Below are 21,310 nucleotides of genomic sequence, written 5' to 3'. Positions count from 1 at the left end.
TGAATTTGTCACATATGACGGAAGTACTTTATTCTTACATATTCTCTTGGTCAAACACGTTTTGCATAACGGTTGTGAATATATTGTGCATAAAATGGGCTTTAAAATTAGCAAAAAAAATTATACACACAAAAAACTGTTATTTTTATAACTGCATACAGCTTCAACTGGACATCAAACCATCAGCCCGTGAACGCAGTATACACAATACAAATATATTTTCCGTCTGTTTCCTACGCTCATATTGTGACATGTTCTCCCATCACTCTGCATTTACGTTTTTAATTAACATAAGCATATACATTACTGCCAACGGAAACCTTTTGTGAGGTCTCTTCACTAGAGCTTCGTACAGAGAAGCCCAGTCACATCGAAACGAGCGTATCTGGGTAAGTGGTTTGTTGTGTGGGTTTAATTGACCAATCATAATAGGCGTTTCATTATTACAGACCAATAACATTTTTACAAGTGGCTTTTGCAGTAATAAAAGGACCGTGAAACGCAATATTCCGGTCAAATTTCTTTTAGCGCTGCAGCGAAGACTCGGCCAAAAGACAGCAGCTGGTGACCGGAGTCAGACTCAACGCTCAGACAGCTGGTCAGCGTAAGCCTCCATACATATCCACCCCTATTTACCTGACCAAGCCGAAATTCAAGCCAGGGGAAAGAGCTAAAAAGCTTTTAACAAAGACTATTTTAAGCGGTGTTCTCATAACCTTGTGAACAACATGAAAGGCATGCCAGGTTTGGTCGCCAGTGATTCTGAAACACTTCTGATTCAATCCTGTGGAGAGCCCAAAATCAGATGAAATGAACCAAACACACCTATTAAATACAACCTACTTTAATATAAAATGTAGTGACTGTATTACAACATTTTGATGAATCCGCTTGCTTTCCTGTAAATCACATTGCTTAAACAGTCATATTCATGGCACCACATTTATAATAATAAATTCACAGATCAACTGACCGTGAGCAATAAAACATTCCATGTGGACTTCGCCCTAATACGCCCATTTTACCATTTGTATCAAAGCTTTTTTTGATGCAGATGGTAAAAGTAGGTTTTCAGACCACGCTGCCGACCATTCTTGCTTTGTTACAGGTAAAAAATGTCACTCTGTGTAAAAAACACCTGTGTTCAATCTCGAGAAGCCACCTGGCTGCAAAGGACTCCAAACTCAGCACATCTCAGCCGAAAAGAGTCTCCGATCTCTACGAAGTCTTCCTCTTTATGCTGCAGTAGATTGCTCTTCTTCTGCTTGACCTTTCTTCTTTTTCCTCTTCTTCTTAGACTTGGATTCTCCATCTATCCCACTGAGGTACTCGGAGCGCATTAGGTTTGACACGCGCTCCTTCGCCGTGAGTTTCTTGGGAGGCCTGAAAAACATTTAAAAGAACTTATCACTCTGTGTATTTAAAAAGCCTTTCCTCCCAAGACCAATACAGAATAAAGAAAAAAGGGCAGAAATAAACATCTCGACTACAATGATAAACAGGAACTGTGTGAATTGCTCGGAGTGTTTCAAGCATCCCGAAGCATGAATCTGAGATTTATCCTGTCAAGAGAGGCGGCAGGTAGGCTGGTTAGCTTGAGACCGGCTGAACAAATTTCCCACTGTCGTCAATAAAAGGCTCGTAGACAGCAGCGGGGGCCTGATGTAAAACTAGTGACTGTTTATCTAATCAATAACTCGGCGAATGAATGAAGCGGCGCTTGGCCCCGTGGGGCTGCTTAAGGATCCAACACACACCTACCTCATGGTGACACACGACACACTCTACCCCCAGGGCTTAGAGCGGCTATGAGATAGCAGTTATTGTTCTTTTGGTCCCCGAGCGCTCCACAGGGACCCCTACAGGCGATATGAAGCATGTATACAGATATACGCAAAGGTGTTTATATTATATACAGTATAGAATGTCACTATTTTCACACATACTAAAAGACATGTCATAAATGTGATATATGCCTCAGCAGAAGTGAACCGTCAGCTAGGTCAGCGTTAAAACCAAAGTTCTCCTCGGAAGTAAAGATTGTAGAGAGGGAGATCTAAAGCACCTGGGCACAAAATTAATACAATGGCATAACTAACGCTCTCAAAACTATTTAGCTTTAACAGCCAGACTAGAAAGACAGACCAAAGAACAACAAAACATCCTGTGGGACGTCCACATAGACACAAGGTCCCCATACTTTTTGGGTGACACTACAGACTGGAGTAATGACTGCTGAAAATTCAGCTTCGCCATTACAGGAATAACTTACATTTTAAAATATTAAAATTGAAACGTTATTTTATATTATATCATTATTGTATATTAATATTTCACAATATTAGATTAAATAAATGCAGCCTTGATAAGCATAAGAGACTATATACGCCATATTATTTAAATTATATTATCAAATTAATTATATGGGGTGTGTGTGTCTGTTATTTTTGGTTGCCTGTAATGGCCTCTCTCCCGTGTACCAGAGGTCTTTGTTGTTGAGTCCTGTGTCCATAAGTGTGTGTGTCTATGTTTATATTAGTGTGATCTGCTCATTAGAGAAATCTTGTCTGGACATGGACAGTGTATACCACAGCCAGCTGTAATGAAGTCTCTCCTGACATGACTACTAGACTTGACTGAGACCGTAAGACAGCACAGCACAACACAGCAATGTCACACACACAATTATGCTGGGAATGGTAAATGTTAATAGGGCCAAAGCACTGACCAGTTAAGTGGTATCGGCATAGTGCAGCATGAATATTATATAGAGAGTGATGGCTGGTAAATATAGATGTCAGCTGTCAGCTATGATGGCTGATAAGTTCATTACGGCTGTTGTCTGTTGTCTGGGCAGTGGAGAGAGAGTGTGAGTGCGTTATGGCTGCTCTAGGGGCAGCTCCTTGGGGACTGACCTATTGTCCCGCTCCATGGGTTTCATTCACAGGTCCTGCTGCAGGTCACCCTGCCAATTACTAGTGGTTAGACACATGCTTCTCCCTACAGTGTCTGAGCCAGCATGGCACAAGTCAAAACTCAACACTACCATAAAGAAGTGTACGTTTGCAAAAGAAGCCATAAAATACAGTCTTAATATACAATTCTGAAATCATAAAGTGGATGAAATTAACAGGGCTTTAAACAAATAAACAAAAATTGAGGGAGCCACTGGCTTCTAATTAAAGCCAAATAACTTATTTTTAAGCTGACAAATGACAAAATCACTTGATAAAGATGGTTAGGTTTTCAATCACTGCTTTTCGTTGCTATGACATGATGACTATTACTGATTACTGGGTACACAGTTAAACATTGTCATATGAACAATGCCAATAAAAAGACTGATGTAAGCCTCCAAAATAAATTATATAAAATAAAAAATTTTTTCTTGAAGCACACATACCTGAAAAATAACCAATTCGTAAGAGTAATTTCTTCACAATTCGAACGTCGCAAATTGTGCTGTGCAAATTCTTGAATCGATTTTGCTTGACAATCCTCATAAGGCTGCGGTTCTCTCGGTTGGTTGTGCATCTTTTTCTTCCACACTTTTTCCTTCCACTCAACTTTCTGTTAACATGCTTGGATACAGCACTCTGTGAACAGCCAGCTTCTTTGGCAATGAATGTTTGTGGCTTACCCTCCTTGTGAAGGGTGTCAATGATTGTCTTCTGGACAACTGTCAGATCAGCAGTCTTCCCCATGATTATGTAGCCTAGTGAACCAAACTGAGAGACCATTTTGCAGTTGTTTTGAGTTGATTAGCTGATTGGCATGTCACCATATTCTAATTTGTTGAGATAGTGAATTGGTGTTTTTTTGTTAAATGTGAGCCAAAATCATGACAATTAAAAGAACCAAAGACTTAAACTAATTCAGTCTGTGTGCATTGAATTTATTTAATACACGAGTTTCACAATTTGAGTTGAATTACTAAAATAAATGAACTTTTCCATGACATTCTAATTTATTGAGATGCACCTGTATACTGTCTTTTTATGCATTGCATTGCATCGCGCTGCGTAAACATAAAACCATGTCTACATTTGTGACTGGGGAAATGACAAACAACAAGCGCTACTCTACACTGCTCAAAACTCACGTTTGAATCATTAATGGAAAATCCTTTAAATATGTTCTGTGAGTCAGAACAGCCGGCATTGTAGTCTACTCTACCAGGATCAAGGCGGGCTAGAGTGAGCAGAGGCGGCGGGCTTGAGAACGGCGCAGCCGGCGGATTCGACGAAGGAGTGGCCGGCGAGCTTGCGGCAACCACATGTGACGACCCCGAGCTGGACTCCGCTTCATCCACGGTGAAAGCCGATCTGGCGATCCACAGCGCGAAGTTGATGTCTTTCCTCAGCGAAAAGCACGGATCAGCTCTAGGCATGACGAAGCGGATATCGTCCTCTTTTGGAAGGCCTTCACGACATGGCGGCGGCGGCAACAACACTACAGCGAGAATAAAAGTTACGCCTTCTTTCTTTGCGTGAACATTTGGGCGGCATTATGCAAATTTTCCCACATCGTGACGTAGATATGTGGGGGCGTGTTAGAACGAGCCGTTTTAGGTAGGCATGGTTGACTCTTAACTTTTATAAAGAATATCTAAAGAATAAGAAAGTCTTTGCAACTTTACAGCATCATATGACCCCTTTAATAAAAACAGAAACCTTTCACAAAACGCATTCCTGACAATCGATTTTAAATTAGTCACATTTTTTGATTTTTTTTTGTCATTTTAAATCTAAAGCCGTGACAGGACTTTACCCTTATAGTTTTACATATAAAGCATTCTATTATGAAAGTAGCTAGTTTGAGAACACACAGCGCCCTTCCACAATGGAATAAGATCTTCTGTAAGAACGAGTATTGGGAGTCTGTTTTTCACTCTGAAATAAAACAACGCACCTCAATTAAATTGAATGTGTCACTAACCTTGAGTTAAACAACTTTAACATCAGATTTTACCAAACTGTACCTGACACCCCCTTTACAGCACAGAGATAACACGCAGAGGCTTTTGAGCCTTTATCTCAAAGGCACACTGAAGAACTGAAGGTAGGATGAAAGAGAGGGAAGTAAAATACAGCAGAATACACTCACAATAACAGAAATTTTCAAATGACAGTTCTGGTCTGACAAGAGAACTGTGATCACTGCGTGTGCGGGTCAGCTATGAAACACATGCTGAACACTACAGGAGAGGTCCATATGCTCAATTTCTTTATTTAAACACAAACAAATGCACACAGTTACAGATAAAGTTTCTCATTATGTGACAGCAATTACGTTCAGGATGGTTTTTGGCTCTGGCTCGGTTTAATTAAGCGTCCTGTGGAGAATCTGACCACACAAAGGAAGGTCTACACCAACACATCCATGCTTGAGGGCTAGTCTGGACATGGCCTTTGCTAACCAGACCCCACGCTTGCAGCGCCACATTCAATCCTGTGGGAAATGACCACTAATAACCCTGCAGTGCCCTGGTTAGTGGCCTAACAACCATACTGCGATGTACTGGCCATATCATCAGTACATAATCAATCATCACCATCCTCATCTTGTAATCTGCCATCAAAAATTACACCTACTTACACCAAAGACTACTATCAGATTAAGTAAACCAGTTCTTGGGACAAGAACATATACTTTGTGAATAACGCTGCTACTGCATCACACCTTAAAGGAAGGCGAGGGAAAACAAGGGGGGTGAGTGTGTCAGAGGTGAAAGGTAAAACTTGCAGCTGGTAAAGGTAGGACTTGACTAGTCCTTCTTGACCCTGAAAAGCTCTGCTACAGTGAAAGACTCACAGCTGCCAAGAGTGTGTGAGAGCTGTGGGCTTTTCTCCAGCGCAGCCGTGCTGGCAATTTTCAGGGAAGCTGTGACAGGACAGTTACAGTAACACAACATCCTATAACAGCTCGAAGTCATTTCTTTTCCCTTTTCTGCAATAAGTGATAAGTGGATGCATCTTAGAAAAGCAATAAAGGATGTTGGTGGTTTCACACGCTGTGTTTATAGTCTTGCTAAGAAACGGCAAGAGCACTGGTACTCTGGTCGATAGACTAGTCGATACTAAAATAAAAAATTAAACTATTCCTATTCTTCCTACAGCACACATAGTACTGAGTCTACAGACTCAATCTGGTAAAGCAAATCAAGCATTTGTTTGTTAATTTAAACAGGTTTAAATTACTTGTAAACCTGAAGTAATGTTTGCTTAATAGAATATTCTTGAAGACTAAATGTTTTAATTAACTCTTGTTAGTACTTAATAGTAGGGGTGCTCCGATTTTCAGGTCTCTGAAAAGGCCGACCTCAAAAAAATGATCGCAAGCTGATGACGCTGCCGTGAGAAGGTTTGGCACGACATGCAGCGGCACCGTCTGCGTCTCTGTCCGGCGCGGGTGAAATAATTATAATGCTTAAGGTGAGGTACTCCCCTTCATATTTCTTAAATAACTTAAAGTAATTTGAAAACCTTGTGTGAGACGTAATTTCACAAACAGCGTGAGTGAATCACCACGCGCTCTCTCTCTCTCTCTCTCTCAAAATAGGCAAATCACCACATCGCGTCTGCACTATAAGCGAGATGCAGGCTGCACAGTTGACACAGGAATTGTCACTTGCACAATCGAGGCAGTGTCACATCGTCACTAAAGTTTATAAATTGCATTACTTTTTTAATTATTTGCCAGTGTTTAACCATCTCCTGGAGACCGTGCGCTCACGCACACTCGCAGCGCACACACATAATGCCAGGTTCACATTACTCCGTTTGCAATGCGAATGTGGTGCGTATTTTTTCCGCACTCATGTTAGATTAATAAAGCGTGCACACGGTTGTGGTTCGGCAGTGCATTCCAGGAGCGGTGCGTCTGCAACAGTGCAGAGATCGTTTCCCACTGAGTCTATTTTTGCTGCGCTGCAAGCGCTGAATTAAAGTAACAGCGCATTTTTTGCAGTAAATATGAACATGGATTGACTCGAAAATATAGTAATTACACCATAAATGCATATTAAAGTCTACTGTGTTTCACAGTCAACACATATGGCTTTTTGGCTAGGTTTAAAGGGAAAGAGCACTTTTAGATAAACAAGGCAATAATAGATGGTACTCGTGGAGGTAGGAAAACAAAGTTCTTTATGAACCGCAGGATTGCTTGCAATAAAGATTTCAATGCAAAAGGAAAGGCAGTAGAGCTGACTATTTCTGTCAATGGTTAGTTTGTGATAACGTAAGAAAAGTAGTTTAAATGTTTTGCCACTTGCTTGAGCAACTTAATACATAAATCTAGACGTAAATGCAAAAGTAAAAAGCATTGAATAATCTGTTGCTTATATTTATTGTTTAAACATGTCTCTGAAAGATTGTATTACTGTACTGTGTAAAAAGAATTGCAATGCTGAAAAAGCATTTTCAGTAGCAATGTTTGGATTTGAAATCAAAATAATGGATAAATGTTGTGTTTGTGGTAAACAGCCACGGATCGATCAGTAGCGGACTCCTGTGTGAAAGCTGCTTCTCCGCTCACAAGACACATAAGAGGGGAATTCCCCCCATTTTCAAAAATGAAATTCAGGCCCTGAATAAATGTCTAAAAATCCAGATTGGAGTATCACTATAAATAGTTATAAATGATAAAAAGAAGGCTTTTAAAAAATCGGTATCGGTATCGGCAGATACTGCTTTCTGTGATCAGCGATCGGCCTCAAAAAGCACCCCTACTTAATAGTATAATTTGTTAAAACTTATATCACATTTATATGCATCGAATACTAAAATTTTGGTATGACCGTTTAGTCAAATAATGAGCTGCATTCACAATTCAGTATATAATCATGCACTTTTGGTTTATATTATACTCGTCACTGCCTCGCTTATTTTGGGATACACTACCGTTCAAAAGTTTGGGGTCGGTAAGTGTTTTTTTTTTTTTTTGTGATTTTAAAGTCGTCTCTTATTCTCACGAAAGCTGCATTTATTTGAACAAAAATACAGTAAAAACAGTAACACTGTGAAACATTACTACAATTTAAAAGAACTGTTTTCTGTTTGAATATATTTAAAAATGTAATTTATCCCTGTCATGGCAAAGCTGAATTTTCAGCAGTCATTACTCCGGTTTTCAGTGTCACATGATCAGATCATTCTAATATGCTGATTTGGTGCCCAAGAAACATTTCTTATTATCAAGGTTAACAACAGTTGTTTTGTTTAATGTTTTTCTGGAAACTGATAATTGTTTTTCTCTAGGATTGGATAAATAGAAAGTTTTTATTTGAAATAGAAATATTTTGTAATATTAAAAATATGTTTACTAAAACTTTACTAAAATGCATCCTTGCTGAAAAAATTGCTTAACTTGTTTCTCTTTTTTTTTTTACTGAACCCAAACTTTTGAATGGTGGTGTATATGACATTGATTTAAACAGAACACTGAAAAAACCCTGAAAAAGTTACAGAAGCCACAAAGAAAAATGTATAATCAAACAGAAACTGCTTGACAGATTCATAAATTACTGTCCAACTTCTGAAAACGTGCAGTACCTCTTGGCTTTGTCTTTGCCCTTCTTGGAGTCTTTGCTGTTGGCAGGATTAGTGGTTATGGAGCTTCCCAGGCCCTGGGGTGCGTCCCTCAGGCCAAAGCTCTTAGCAGCGTGGCCCAGGTGCAGGCTACGGATGTGGAAGATGTGTTTCAGACTGGAGGGGTATGTGGTGTATGCTCTCAGGAAAGACTGCAGTGCTACAGGACCAAAAAAAAAGAGAGAGATTTAGAGCTAAGATAGTAGACATTTCCAAGCACTTTAGGGGTTTCACTGGCACTAAAGGACTGATTTTACTTTATTGTTGTTGTTGAATTTATTAAAATATTTTAATCACAATCACAACTGCAATACCAATGGAAATAACAAATTATGATTTAGAGGTTAAATTGTTGTGAAAATTTTCAAATATCAATTTAGTTATTTAGCTAAATTTCTTCTATGTAATGAAAATGTAGTTGGGTTGCAAAAGTTTAGAACAAAATATGATTTTAAGACCCTACATTATAATTAGTTTTTTGGCTTACCACTCTTCGCTGTTTGCAGAGACTTGTTATTGGCATGAACATAATTCTCAAAGTCGGTCTGTAAAACAGTGGCTCTATCTCGCACCTCCTGCTCAAAAGCAGCGGCTGATCTCTGCACAGTCATGTACAAACAGGCACACACATCAAAGATAAACAAAAATCAGAGCAAAATGAATGCATTACATTTCAGCAATTATGTGAAAAATTATAATAAAAGCCAATAAAAAGTCAAAAGCATCACATAAACGTTATTGGTTATACACACTAATGACACCTCCCCTCCCCATCAATGACCTTTGACCCTCAAATGAGGCTGCTAACAAGGGGGGTGGCCCGGGTGAGGATTACAACCAGCCGATTGGTGCTGGGAGGGAAAAGGACATTAAATCAGGATTAGGACTGACTGAGCGCTGGCAGAAACATTCGCTCATTGTTGTCAGACGGCTCTCATTGTTGAGAGGGAGGGGGAAAAAGGAGATAAAGAGAAAGCCATTCTTCTCCCACAGCTGTTCTCTAGACCTGCATTTTCAACCACATCAATTCTTCAACCAAGACAGGAAAGTTATAACAGTTATGCACAGTCAAACAAGTCAACATTGACTCTTTGGGTCAGAGTGACTGTTTTTAAGGCTTTGATATCAGAAGTTACCTTACAGTCCCATTTCCCTCTGCCTTTAAAGCACTCGTCCTTCATCAGAGTGGCCAAAATGTCCTCCATCTTCATCTCGGACAAACTGAGGGAGCCAAGAAGTGTAGATGGATATTATAAACAGATATATTAATCAACGGGAAATAAATAAATATCATTTTCCAGACTGTGAGTTGCCTGGGTTAGATAGTTTAGTTCAACATATCGAGCCCTGCTAACCCTAACAAAATCCTTTTGATCATCCGTTAGTACTGTAAACTGTAACGTGAGCCAAATATCATAGTCCTTGTGCCAGCAGAACAGATTCATTCTGCTCTCATGCAGAGAGACTGCAAGTGTGTTTTCTCTTGGCAATGGAAGCCTGTCAAGAGTCATCAGTCCAGCTCTTGACTATTATATTGTGAGCTTTGGAACAGAGACAAGACCAGTTTGACCATCTTTAAATCACAGTGTCGGGGACTGGACTTCATCCACACATCAGACAGGACCTGCCCCACAGTCCCCTACTGCTGCGTGGGAGTTCACTGAAATGATAAGTAAATGTGATACAGATGAGATGTCAGTCAGCACACCTGATGTTATGGTTGGCCAACACATCCACAAAAGCCGTCTCAGAGGGGGCGAGGAAGAGCAGGCTGCTGCCCTGAGCTCCAATTCGTGCCGTGCGGCCCACACGATGCACGTACTCCGCGGCGGAAACAGAAGGGTTATACTGCAACAGAAAGATGATATTCATTTTTTTTTTTTTTTTTTTAAATACTAGAATTTGAACAGTTATGAGATTTTACATGAAGAAATCTAACCTGAACAATCCACGTAACCTGAGGCAGATCCAATCCACGTGCAGCCACATCCTAGGGAGAAAATAAACAAAAACATTTAAATATTAATTTAATCATCAAAAGAGTGAATTAGGGAAGCATATAATAAATAGGACAAAAGCACCTAACAAAATGACTAAAACTTAAATTAAAAACTGAATAGTATATAATTAATAGTAAAATAACACTGTATGCAACAGTGCATAATAAGATTATAATGGAGCAAGAAAATTCACTTAAATCTAAGTTGGCTCATTCTTACGCCATAATATTCAGTCATATTCTAGCTTGATTGTCATGACTGGGGTCTTATTTGTTGGTCTGACAAGAGCAAACAATGTCCTTGATTAACCTGATTCACTTATTTTACAAATCCATTGCCACACTATGCTATTATGCTCTTGGAGCAACAATGATATTCACAGCTCCCTCCTTGTGGGACTGAATCTGCTTCTTTACGGTTACCACCAGCCCTGAGCTTTAACCACTATGCCACACTATTATTTTAAGGATGTGTATTTGGACAATTTTTTATCTTAACTCCAGCTCTCAACCTCAACTAGCCTAAACCCTGAGTTGAGGTGTCTGGAGCTGGTACAGATGGAGACCAACACAATGCCATGCCAGGCTGTCAACAGGAATAGAAGCACTCATTCATTCCAGGAGCCCTTCTGCAGAGTGACGAGATGGAAGAAAAGGAGGTTGAGGAAGGGGACGCACACACCTGTCCATAACACTTTTGTAGCAACTGACTGTGCTGTAACTTGAGCTACATCATTAGATCAATGCATTGATGAGTCAATTAACAAATGTTTAGATTTTAAAATAGGAACCCTTAGATGTTAAGAGTTTCCCAAAAGGGGTTCACAAGTTTATGAAAAGCTAATAATTAATTGTCTAATAATTTTTTTTTTTTAAATCTAAGTAAATAAATGGGATTGCATGATAATCGCGATATAGCTTAGTGCGATTATCAAATCAAAGACAGCAATATAATGAAATAACTATATAGACTGATGCACTGCATGTTTTAGAGTGAAGCGCGGGCAGCTCGTGATCTGGTGTGCTTCAGCGTCTCCAAGCAGCTCGGTTCACAGTAAACGCAGCAAACCATCTCTGCTTGTGCATTTGGGAACGCAACGTGCACTAGCTTTACTTTAATACAGCATCACACTATTATTCCACTAAAATAAAAAGCTTGAGGGTTTGAACTACTAAAAGTGAAGAACATAATGTAAACATTAGTATTGTAATTTGCAATTATCAAATATAAATTTATTTTACAGCACAGTTGCAATTTAAAACGGTAATATATTTCGGTCTTCATTTTTATACATTTTAATTAATTTAAAATGTATAATTAATAATTTATTTGATTGGGCTCCAAAATGTAATGTTGAATAAGACTATCACAAATAAAATGAGGATTGATTCCACTTAAAAGTCCAGCTACAAGGTCAAAATAAAACCCTTATTAAAAAAGATTTACTATAAAAAAATATTTACTATTTACTCACATGTAACTTGGTTCTGACCAACAAAAATCAGAGAACTATGGGAAGCCCTGCATGACTTTACATTGAAATAAAGTAATAATAATAATAACAATAATAATAATAATAATATGGCAATACTTTATTTCAATATAATATAGCAACTGAATGCGTTACATAAAAATGTGTTTTTAAATATTTTAACCTTTTGACTACTCCATATTTTCACATTCAGTTGGTATTTTATAGGTTTAACAAGCAAAATCTTTTTATGTACTTCTAGAAAATCTGAAGGCAAGCCCTTGGGTATGAATATACCTGGTTGGGAATCACTGCTTTAGAATGCAGTCAGGGTCAGTTACCATACAAATGGTGTAAATCTGAATGACTTACCGTGCACAGCAGAATGCCAGTTTTACACACTGAGAACTCCTGGAAGACTTCAGTGCGCTCCTGAAAGTTCACAAAACAGTTGCTGTTATGTTTCTAAGGTGGTCAAACACGGTATACAAGAGAAACACTTAATCTTTAAATACAAAGTCATATGAGACAATATTCCAGCAATAACAAGTATTTGCATTTATATTAAAACAAAAGATGAGGCAGCAACATGGATGAGAGCCCATCTGAAGATGGGATGTCCGACAGCTCCTCTCTCTTTTTCTGCATGGAGCACAATCTGTTGTGTACTGGAACAGCTGCCCGTCTCCTGCAGCTCTCCTCATCGGAGGAGACATCCAGAGCTCAGCCCGTGTTGTCCCATTACCAAACCCATCCATAACACTACAGGCCAGCACCACACCCAGACCTGCTCTCTCATACATCTGACCAAGAGACTTCAGAGTACCCTGCCCTTCCAGTGCCATATGGGCGACCCACGGCTGCTACATTTGTGAGGGGGGTGAGGGTGCAGGCTGAACAGTGGCAGGATGCAGGTCCCCTGACACTGCCACAAGGCACTGACTGCTGCTGTTGCTTGAAAGCCAGCTGGCCGAGAGCCGGCGGACCCCACCGGTCAACTAGACCATGATGGTCTAACCTAGTGTCATATGTTGCTAGTGATTCTGGATGCTTTTAAGAGACATGGTCATTTTAGCAGAACAGAAGCATGGGCTTCTTTAACATGGTGTTGTAGTCTAAAGGCTGGAATACACTACACGACTTTAGCCCAGATTTTTGCATCAATTTAGTCTGGAGAAGTCGACGCTAATTGCTGAAAGTCAGAGGCATTCTGCAGATTTGAGTTGAAAGATTTTTTTTTGAAAATCATGTAGAGTATTTTTACGATTCTACGATTTTTTTAGCTTCAGACTATGATTCCATCCAGTCAGAGAATATCAAACATGTTTGATATTTTGATTCAATTTTAGAACACATTGTTATATTTGTCACGCATCTCCTAGCAAGAAGGCACATGTTTCAGTGTGATCAAAGGTCAAAGTCGGCAAGTGTATGATGCCTATGGTTTTAAAAATCTGATTTCTAAAAATTCAGATTCTAAAAGTAGTGTAGTGCATTCCAGCCTTAAGGTAAAATCTGAATATTTAAAGGGGTGGTTCATTGCGATTTCACTTTTTTAATGTTAGTTTGTGTGTAATGTTGCTGTTTGAACATAAACAATATCTGCAAAGTTACGAAGCTGAAAGTTCAACGCAAACGGAGACATCGTCTTTTAAATTTCTGGCAGTTTAATGCCTACAAAAACGGCTGGTAGGGACTACAACAAGTTACTTCCCGGGTTCGTGACATCACAAACCAGATAAACCCCGCCCCCAGGAAAAGGCAGCAAAGGGGGCGAGGCCATGCTGTGCTGCTTTAGAGAAGAGGAAGAGAAAACTAGGTGCACAAAAATCTATTCATATATGAATCACGATTCTGTCTTCTAACGATTCTAATGGATTCACAAGTTTCAAAATCAATGTTCTAAAGCAGCAGTTCTCAATACTGTTCCTCGCGTCCCCCTGCTCTGCACACGCTCTGCATCTCTCTCTCTCTCTCTCTCTCTCTCTCTCTCTCTCATTCAGCTCAGCTATAACAATGAACTGTTCCAATTATACACTTTTCACATAGCTATGAGAAGCGTTAAACATGGACGCGCGTGCAGTTGCCATACTGTATTAAAGCTTTAATCAGGATAAAACCGTATATATTAAAAGCTAGCATTAGCAGTAGCATTTACAAATAACAGCGTATCTAAAAAATATGAGACAACAATAACAAAAAAAAAACACAGGCCGACCATTAAAAGCCGTGCTTGCACAGGTTCTGCACGATCCTCTTCAATAATATCCTCTGATTGGGCTCAAACTGATAATATTAATACCGATATTAACGACGCCGTTGTTTACAATACAACTGGAGCACATGAGGTGAGGGGCAGGACCTTAGACGCACACTAGAGGCGGTTTAGCCAATCACAACACACTGGGTTAGCTAACCAATCAGAGCCCATCGCCTATTTCTGAGGGAGTGGCTTCATAAAAGGAAATGATCAGTGCGTTTTTCAGAGAAGGGACAGAGCGGTGTGGAATAAAGGAAAATTATGTGAAAAATAATAAATAAAAAAAAAAACGAAACATTAACACATGTTAGACTGCACCCCATAAACACAATCAAACCTAGAAAAAACCCAGTGAACCACCCCTTTAATTGCTGACTGAAAAAACAAAAGTGAGGCTATATAGGACAGATGCATAGTAGCTTTTCAGAATTTTCAAGGCGTACTTCCAAGTATATATCATGGTTTCCACAAAAAAATATTTAGCACAACTGTTTTCAATATTGATAAGAAATATTTTTTTGAGCACCAAATCAGCATATTAAAACTGAAGGATCATGTGACACTGAAGACGGGAGTAATGGCTGCTGAAAATTCAGTTTTGCCATCACAGGAATAAACTTCTAAATAATTTAAAACAGAAAACAATTATTTAAAATGTTCATAATATTGCACAATATTAGTTCAAAATATATACTATTATTCTTTATCATTACTATTTTTCATATTATAGAATAATAGTGAAGTCATCAAAACTATAAAATAACTGAAATGGAAGAATGGGAATTATGCAGTGACCAAAGAACAAACAATTAAATCAAAACCAGTTATTCAGTGGTGTTAGTTATTTCACACACGAAGCAGTTGGCCATTTTTAACAAATCATTTACACATATCAAGTCGAGTGTTAAAGATACAGCAGCAAAAACAGACAGTTTTGACATTAATAGTAAGTGTACTGTAAGTGAATCGTAGGTCTAATAAAATTAAACTGAATTCTGTGAACAAATCCTTGACTATGGTTATAACAGGACTTGACACAATGGCTCACCTCTTGTCTCATGTTGCCGTGGAGCCTGTAAAAGTTAAGGGATGTTGAGGTTTGTTTGGTTGATGTGGTGCTGGGCTTCACACAGAGGACTGCAGTGAAGAGAGTAAGCAGAAACTCCACAGCCTCACAGCTGGATATGAAAACGATCAGCTTCTGCCGCTGCTCAAACTATGTACAAAAACACAATAAAATGCTGAAGTCCAGTGACAGCTACTGTGCATGTAACATGAGCAAATTACTTTCTTTGTTACAGTAAGCTCAAGCAGTAATAACATTGTTGGTTATCATTTAAAATATTTTGGTAATTGTACTGTTCAAACATTTGGGGTCTGTAAGATATTTTGAAACAAATTAATACTTCAGCAAAGATGCATGAAATTGATAAAAAGTGACAAAGTAATTCATAATGTTTCTTGAGCACCAAATCAGCATATTAAAAGTATTTCTGAAGGATCACATGACACTGAAAACTGGAGTAATGGCTGCTGAAAACATCACAGGAATAAAATCCATTTTAAAATATATATACAGTGGGTACGGAAAGTATTCAGACCCCCTTAAATTTTTCACTCTTTGTTATATTGCAGCCATTTGCTAAAATAATTTAAGTAAATTTTTTTCCTCATTAATGTACACACAGCACCCCATATTGACAGAAAAACACAGAATTGTTGACATTTTTGCAGATTTATTAAAAAAGAAAAACTGAAATATCACATGGTCCTAAGTATTCAGACCCTTTGCTCAGTATTTAGTAGAAGCACCCTTTTGATCTAATACAGCCATGAGTCTTTTTGGGAAAGAGGCAACAAGTTTTTCACACCTGGATTTGGGGACCCTCTGCCATTCCTCCTTGCAGATCCTCCCCAGTTCTGTCAGGTTGGATGGTAAACATTGGTGGACAGCCATTTTTAGGTCTCTCCAGAGATGCTCAATTAGGTTTAAGTCAGGGCTCTGGCTGGGCCATTCAAGAACAGTCACAGAGTTGTGGTGAAGCCACTCCAGCAAAGGGTCTGAATATTTAGGACCATGTGATATTTCAGTTTTTCTTTTTTAATAAATCTGCAAAAATGTCAACAATTCTGTGTTTTTCTGTCAATATGGGGTGCTGTGTGTACATTAATGAGGAAAAAAAATGAACTTAAATGATTTTAGCAAATGGCTGCAATATAACAAAGAGTGAAAAATTTAAGGGGGTCTGAATACTTTCCGTACCCACTGTATATATAAAAAGAATACTTTGAATACATCTTCCCCATATTTGGTAGATTATAAAACATTTGAATTATTCATCAGGCCAAACTGAAATGACTTGAGGTGATCTACAAGGTAACACAACAATACCACTGAGCGTTAATAACTGGGTTTTAACATATGGTGTCCTGTACCTTGCATTTGTCCAGAATAAAGGCAGCCAAACAGACCAGGTGGAGTTTGCTGGGCACCACCACAACGTGCTGCTGCAGCCTCTCAGGCACCACGTAGCTGTCTGACAGAGCCTGAGGGGCCGCCTGGGGACACGCTTCATCTGTGTCCTCGCTGTCCTCTGACACATGGATACTCACGGGCTCCTTCATACTGATACTGGCTAATCGGGACAGTCCTGGACGTGAAGAGAACAGGATCAGCATGAACGGTTGCACACCCGTGCAGATTGTCACCAAAATGCTTTTGTGATCAAAATGTTGTGAGAGTAAGAAGTTTTCGTGACTTAGCACTGTCTAAAACTGGAAGTTGCTACAAAAGGCTCAAAAACTTTCAGTCTTCACTGGGATCAAGAGCCTGTTCTGTCACGCAAAGCAGAGACAGACTGGACCTGAGAGACAGCAACTGTCAGCTCATCCTTGTCTCCTAGTCTGCTTCTGCTAGAATAAAGCCAGTACGGTACCTCCCACAGTCTAAAGAGAGCGCTTATGCCACTTTACATCCAGACACACTCTGGACAGTGGTAGTGAGCGGACGATGAGCTTACCCTCAGTGAGTGTGGCTGAAAGCAGCACATTCTGCCTGGCAAGTCCAGTGGCGTTCAAAGCATTCAGAATCACAGTCAGATCTTTCTCAAAGCCCAAATCCAGAGTCCTTCAAACCAGCATGGATAAACTAATCATAAATACACCGGATACTGAGACACCCTCAATCTAGGGCAGCAAGAACTAATAAATAAAGCTGATAAAAATCGCCAATTTAAAAAAAGTGAAAAACATTTTAATGATTAAAAAAAACATTTACTTCAATAGCAATACAACAGTCAATTAGTAAGATATTAATCAAATTAACAATTAGCAGATTAAAGGTTAGCAAATGTGTTGTTAGCCACAGCCCTAATGTAAACCACATCATGTCATTCTTAGTTCAACTCAGCAAACACACTGACCTGTCGGCTTCATCCAGAATGAGCCAGCGCACAGCGCTGAAAGCAATACTCAGAGTGTTCTTTATGTGGTCCACCAGTCGGCCTGGAGTCGAGATCAGAACATTAATGCCCTTCCTCAGTCTGAGACAAAGACAAGCAAAAACATATGGAAACACAGCAGGACACAGTGCAGACTGATGTGATATTGCAGAATGAACTACACACTACTGTTAAAAGTTTGGTAAGATTTTAATGTTTCTGACAGAAGTCTCTTTCACTCAACAAGGCTGCATTTATTTGATTAAAAAAACACAGTAAAAACAGTAATATTATTACAATTAAAAAGAAAAATTATATTTAAGTACATTTGAAAATGTTATTTATTCCTGATATGACAAAGCCGAATTTTCAGCATTCATTACTCCAGTCTTCAGTGTCACATGATCCTTCAGAAATCATTCTGCTATGCTGATTTGCTGCTCAAGAAACAATTCTTAATATCAATGTAGAAAACAGCAGTGCGGCTCAATATTTTTGTAGAAACTGTGACATTTGTTTTCAGAATTCTTTGATGAATGTAAAGTTTAAAGAACAATATTTATTTCAAATAGAAATCTTTTGTAAAATTATAAATGTCTTTGCTGTCCCTTTTGATCAATTGAATGCTTCTTTGCTGAATAAATTTCTTGTTGACTCCAAACTTTTAAACTGTAGTGTATTTGCAGTGATTCTATTTGAAATGCTTCTGTAATGCGGGATACAATAATTTTCCATTTGAATAAACAACAGAAACCTAATTCAGACCTCTTGCAGTAGATGCATGTATATTTTGTGTTTATGTGCTGTTAACCTGGCTTTTTCTGCTTTTCTTTTCTCTCCTCCCATCAGAACTCCTGGCACAATCCAGGTGAAAGGCTGAAAGGAATAAATACAGTGAGTATTTATCACTACTATAGTAGTACACTTTCAAAGATGTCAATACAGCATAATAATCTAGCAAAAGCACAAATCCTCACTTTTAGAAGCTTCTGAAACATCTGAAAGCTCTGCAGGGCAAGCTGAAGGACAACCAGAAACAGATCCATGTTGGAAGGAAATAAAAAAGGGTACATATAATGGGAAATTAATATGCTATAAGATAAATCAGAAAACGATGATGGTTTTGTATCATTTATAATACCTCTCTAGTTGGAACAATCACAACAGCCAAAGGTCCATCTGATCTCTGAAGAAGAAAAAACTATTAAACTTAAGACACCCAAAGTTGATGAACATGACTATAAATTCACTTGTAATGGTGCATTAGCTATTTTATGGATAACATTAATTCGGACTCAAAATTAATTTGACCAATTTATTTGAATGTGTATTATAATGTACAGTGTTGAATGTCTGACTGCTAATGACCCCAATTTCTCCACACAGAACCAATAAATGGCATAACCATTTCAAATAAACAAATGCATTACTTTTAGCCAACAATACCTGAGTAACACAAAATGAAAATGATTATGTGATCAGTCAGTAAAGTCTTGATGTTGAGCGTGTTGTTTTAGACATTCAGGTTGACTTACCTTCACTTTAGGCTGCATCGCTTGTAAGAACTGAACCACTGGAATTCCATAAGCCAATGTTTTTCCTGTAGGAAAAATGTAAGAAAAAATATGAATAATCACACCTTTTAAAGTCATTTCTGTTTTTGTCCTTTCTTTGTAACATCTAACTTAAAAATTTTTGTGATTTCTATTTTTTACAGCTCAGTTACTAACTACACATGGAATTTTTGTAAACAATTAAAATAATGATCTGAACATTCAATATTTGACTACATTTGATTGACATGAAACAGGCCAGGAATCGCACCTGATCCAGTCTGGGAGCGCACTACAGCATCTTTACCAGACATCAGCACTGGTATGGTTTTTTTCTGGACACTGAAAACACAGAGGAACATGAGAAAAATGCAAAGAGGTGGACAACAAAAGATAAGATGAAGCTACAGTACCTTGTCATACTGGTCACATTCAACACCTTATGGAGCGTCGCCACCTGTAAAATTGTTTAGATCAGGAGAGAAAGGTATAAGACTAAAGTATTAGTTGAGAGATCTGTTAAGCGATATTGAGGTTTGGTCGTACCAGATGAGGATGTAGATTCAGTTCTTCAAACGTGTTGCTGGTGAAGACTTTCTCCTTTACTTGATTTACAGTAGGACTGGGACAAAAAAAAAGACAAGTAAATTGCATGTAAAGTCAATTTTGGGAAAGACCCTAGTCCATTCACACAAGCCCAAATGTGTTGCATCTACCTGAGGACATCAGGGATCTCTGGGTTGTTTCTGAAGAGAGACGATGTCTTGATAAATGGTCTGCCATGGTCTCCGTGCTCTTCAGGAGCTTTCTTTGGATATGTTTTCACCTTTGATGGGGACTTTGCGGCAGACTTTTCTCTCCGGTCCCCGTTCTCCTCGGTGTCTCTATTATTACTCCTCTGAGAGGGGCTTCTGGGGGTTTGCAGCTTTTGCTTATGTGTGTGCTGTTGACCAGTTTGATTAATCTTCCTCTGTTTGGAAGCGCTGCTCTCCTGGGGCTCAAAGACAGCCTTCCTCTTTGATTCCCACTTTTTCTGTAACACAAGCGGTACAACACTTCACAATCAGACTGAAAGAAACTTGTGTGTGCATCAGTGTGTAATGACAATCCCAGCAACAACATAGAGTGCAGGACTGACTCACCTGTGCCCATTTCTCTGCTGATGACAGAGGTCTTCGGTTTGTCTTTTTGTGAAACTTTACGGGAGCCGAGGAGATGTTGAGCATCAGCACTTCCTCAGCCATGACAGTAAACAGGTTATAAACGCCGATTAAAACAAGCGGTGTAGCGTTAGTAGCTAAATAATTGTAATACACTGTCACAGACACATTAGACTACTCACAAGATGAGATACATGGCGCATTATCCTTCATTTGAATGGCGGAAATGTATGTTTCAAGCTAAATACAAGTAATGTTCACTTTTAAACAGTAAAAACACAACATAAACTGTACGTATACAGACTAGAGTTCCACACGTGTTTTTTCACCATCCACTACAACGTGAGGAAACTTCCGGATATGACGTTACCAAAATAAAAGTCCGGCTGCAGCGAGCAATGGTTTTAATTGAGCACCCTTATAAGTTTGTAAATACTTGGTTGAGAACAACTGTTTAAAATATTATAAGATACACCTCCTGTCTTAAACCATAACCATAATCAAATAATGGTTTCTATTAAAATTTCATATTGTTCACGCTTATATTTCTACTTTTCTTCATGGTTACTTCTGCTATTACTCAAGCTTACTTTTTTAATACATAGTATTAGGACAATACTTACCTGTATTTAAAGCGTTTCCCATTGAAACTATCATTTTGATTTCAGTGGATTGAGAACCCCATGTCATTTATAAAAGACTAAATGTGTTATAGTGCATTTTATGGTGTAAAAATGGAAATTCTGTCATCATTTATTCATGTCATTCCAAACCTGTATGACTGACTTTCTGTGGAACACAAAACAAGATATTTTGAAGAATGCTGGTTTTGGGT

General features: G+C 38.7%; 1 protein-coding gene across 2 annotated transcripts; it reads right to left on the bottom strand.

Moving 5' to 3' along the window:
* Positions 1–812: 812 nt before the first annotated feature.
* Positions 813–20,850, bottom strand: LOC107587329 (probable ATP-dependent RNA helicase DDX31). 2 transcript variants are annotated; one of them, XM_016275060.1, is made up of 21 exons: positions 20,658–20,850; positions 20,458–20,546; positions 20,032–20,348; positions 19,862–19,937; positions 19,729–19,772; positions 19,587–19,657; positions 19,298–19,362; positions 18,904–18,948; positions 18,740–18,781; positions 18,574–18,638; positions 17,745–17,864; positions 17,343–17,449; positions 16,759–16,973; positions 15,371–15,538; positions 12,435–12,494; positions 10,531–10,581; positions 10,300–10,439; positions 9,728–9,812; positions 9,079–9,190; positions 8,556–8,751; positions 813–1,383 (listed from the first exon to the last, which is right to left on the bottom strand). In XM_016275060.1, exons 1-21 carry the CDS (start codon positions 20,686–20,688, stop codon positions 1,236–1,238), a joined length of 2,247 nt encoding a protein of 748 aa, XP_016130546.1. In that variant the 5' UTR covers positions 20,689–20,850; the 3' UTR covers positions 813–1,235. The 2 variants fall into 2 exon arrangements, with proteins under 2 accessions (XP_016130546.1, XP_016130547.1); XM_016275061.1 differs by having other exon boundaries at positions 20,458–20,850.
* Between the last annotated feature and the right edge of the window lie 460 nt (positions 20,851–21,310).

The sequence above is a fragment of the Sinocyclocheilus grahami genome, unplaced genomic scaffold, assembly GCF_001515645.1.
Source record: "Sinocyclocheilus grahami isolate Dianchi unplaced genomic scaffold, SAMN03320097.WGS_v1.1 scaffold92.1, whole genome shotgun sequence".
Classification (NCBI taxonomy): domain Eukaryota; kingdom Metazoa; phylum Chordata; class Actinopteri; order Cypriniformes; family Cyprinidae; genus Sinocyclocheilus; species Sinocyclocheilus grahami.
The sequence above is the reverse complement of the archived record's forward strand: the minus strand, read 5'-3'. Positions and strand labels throughout refer to the sequence as shown.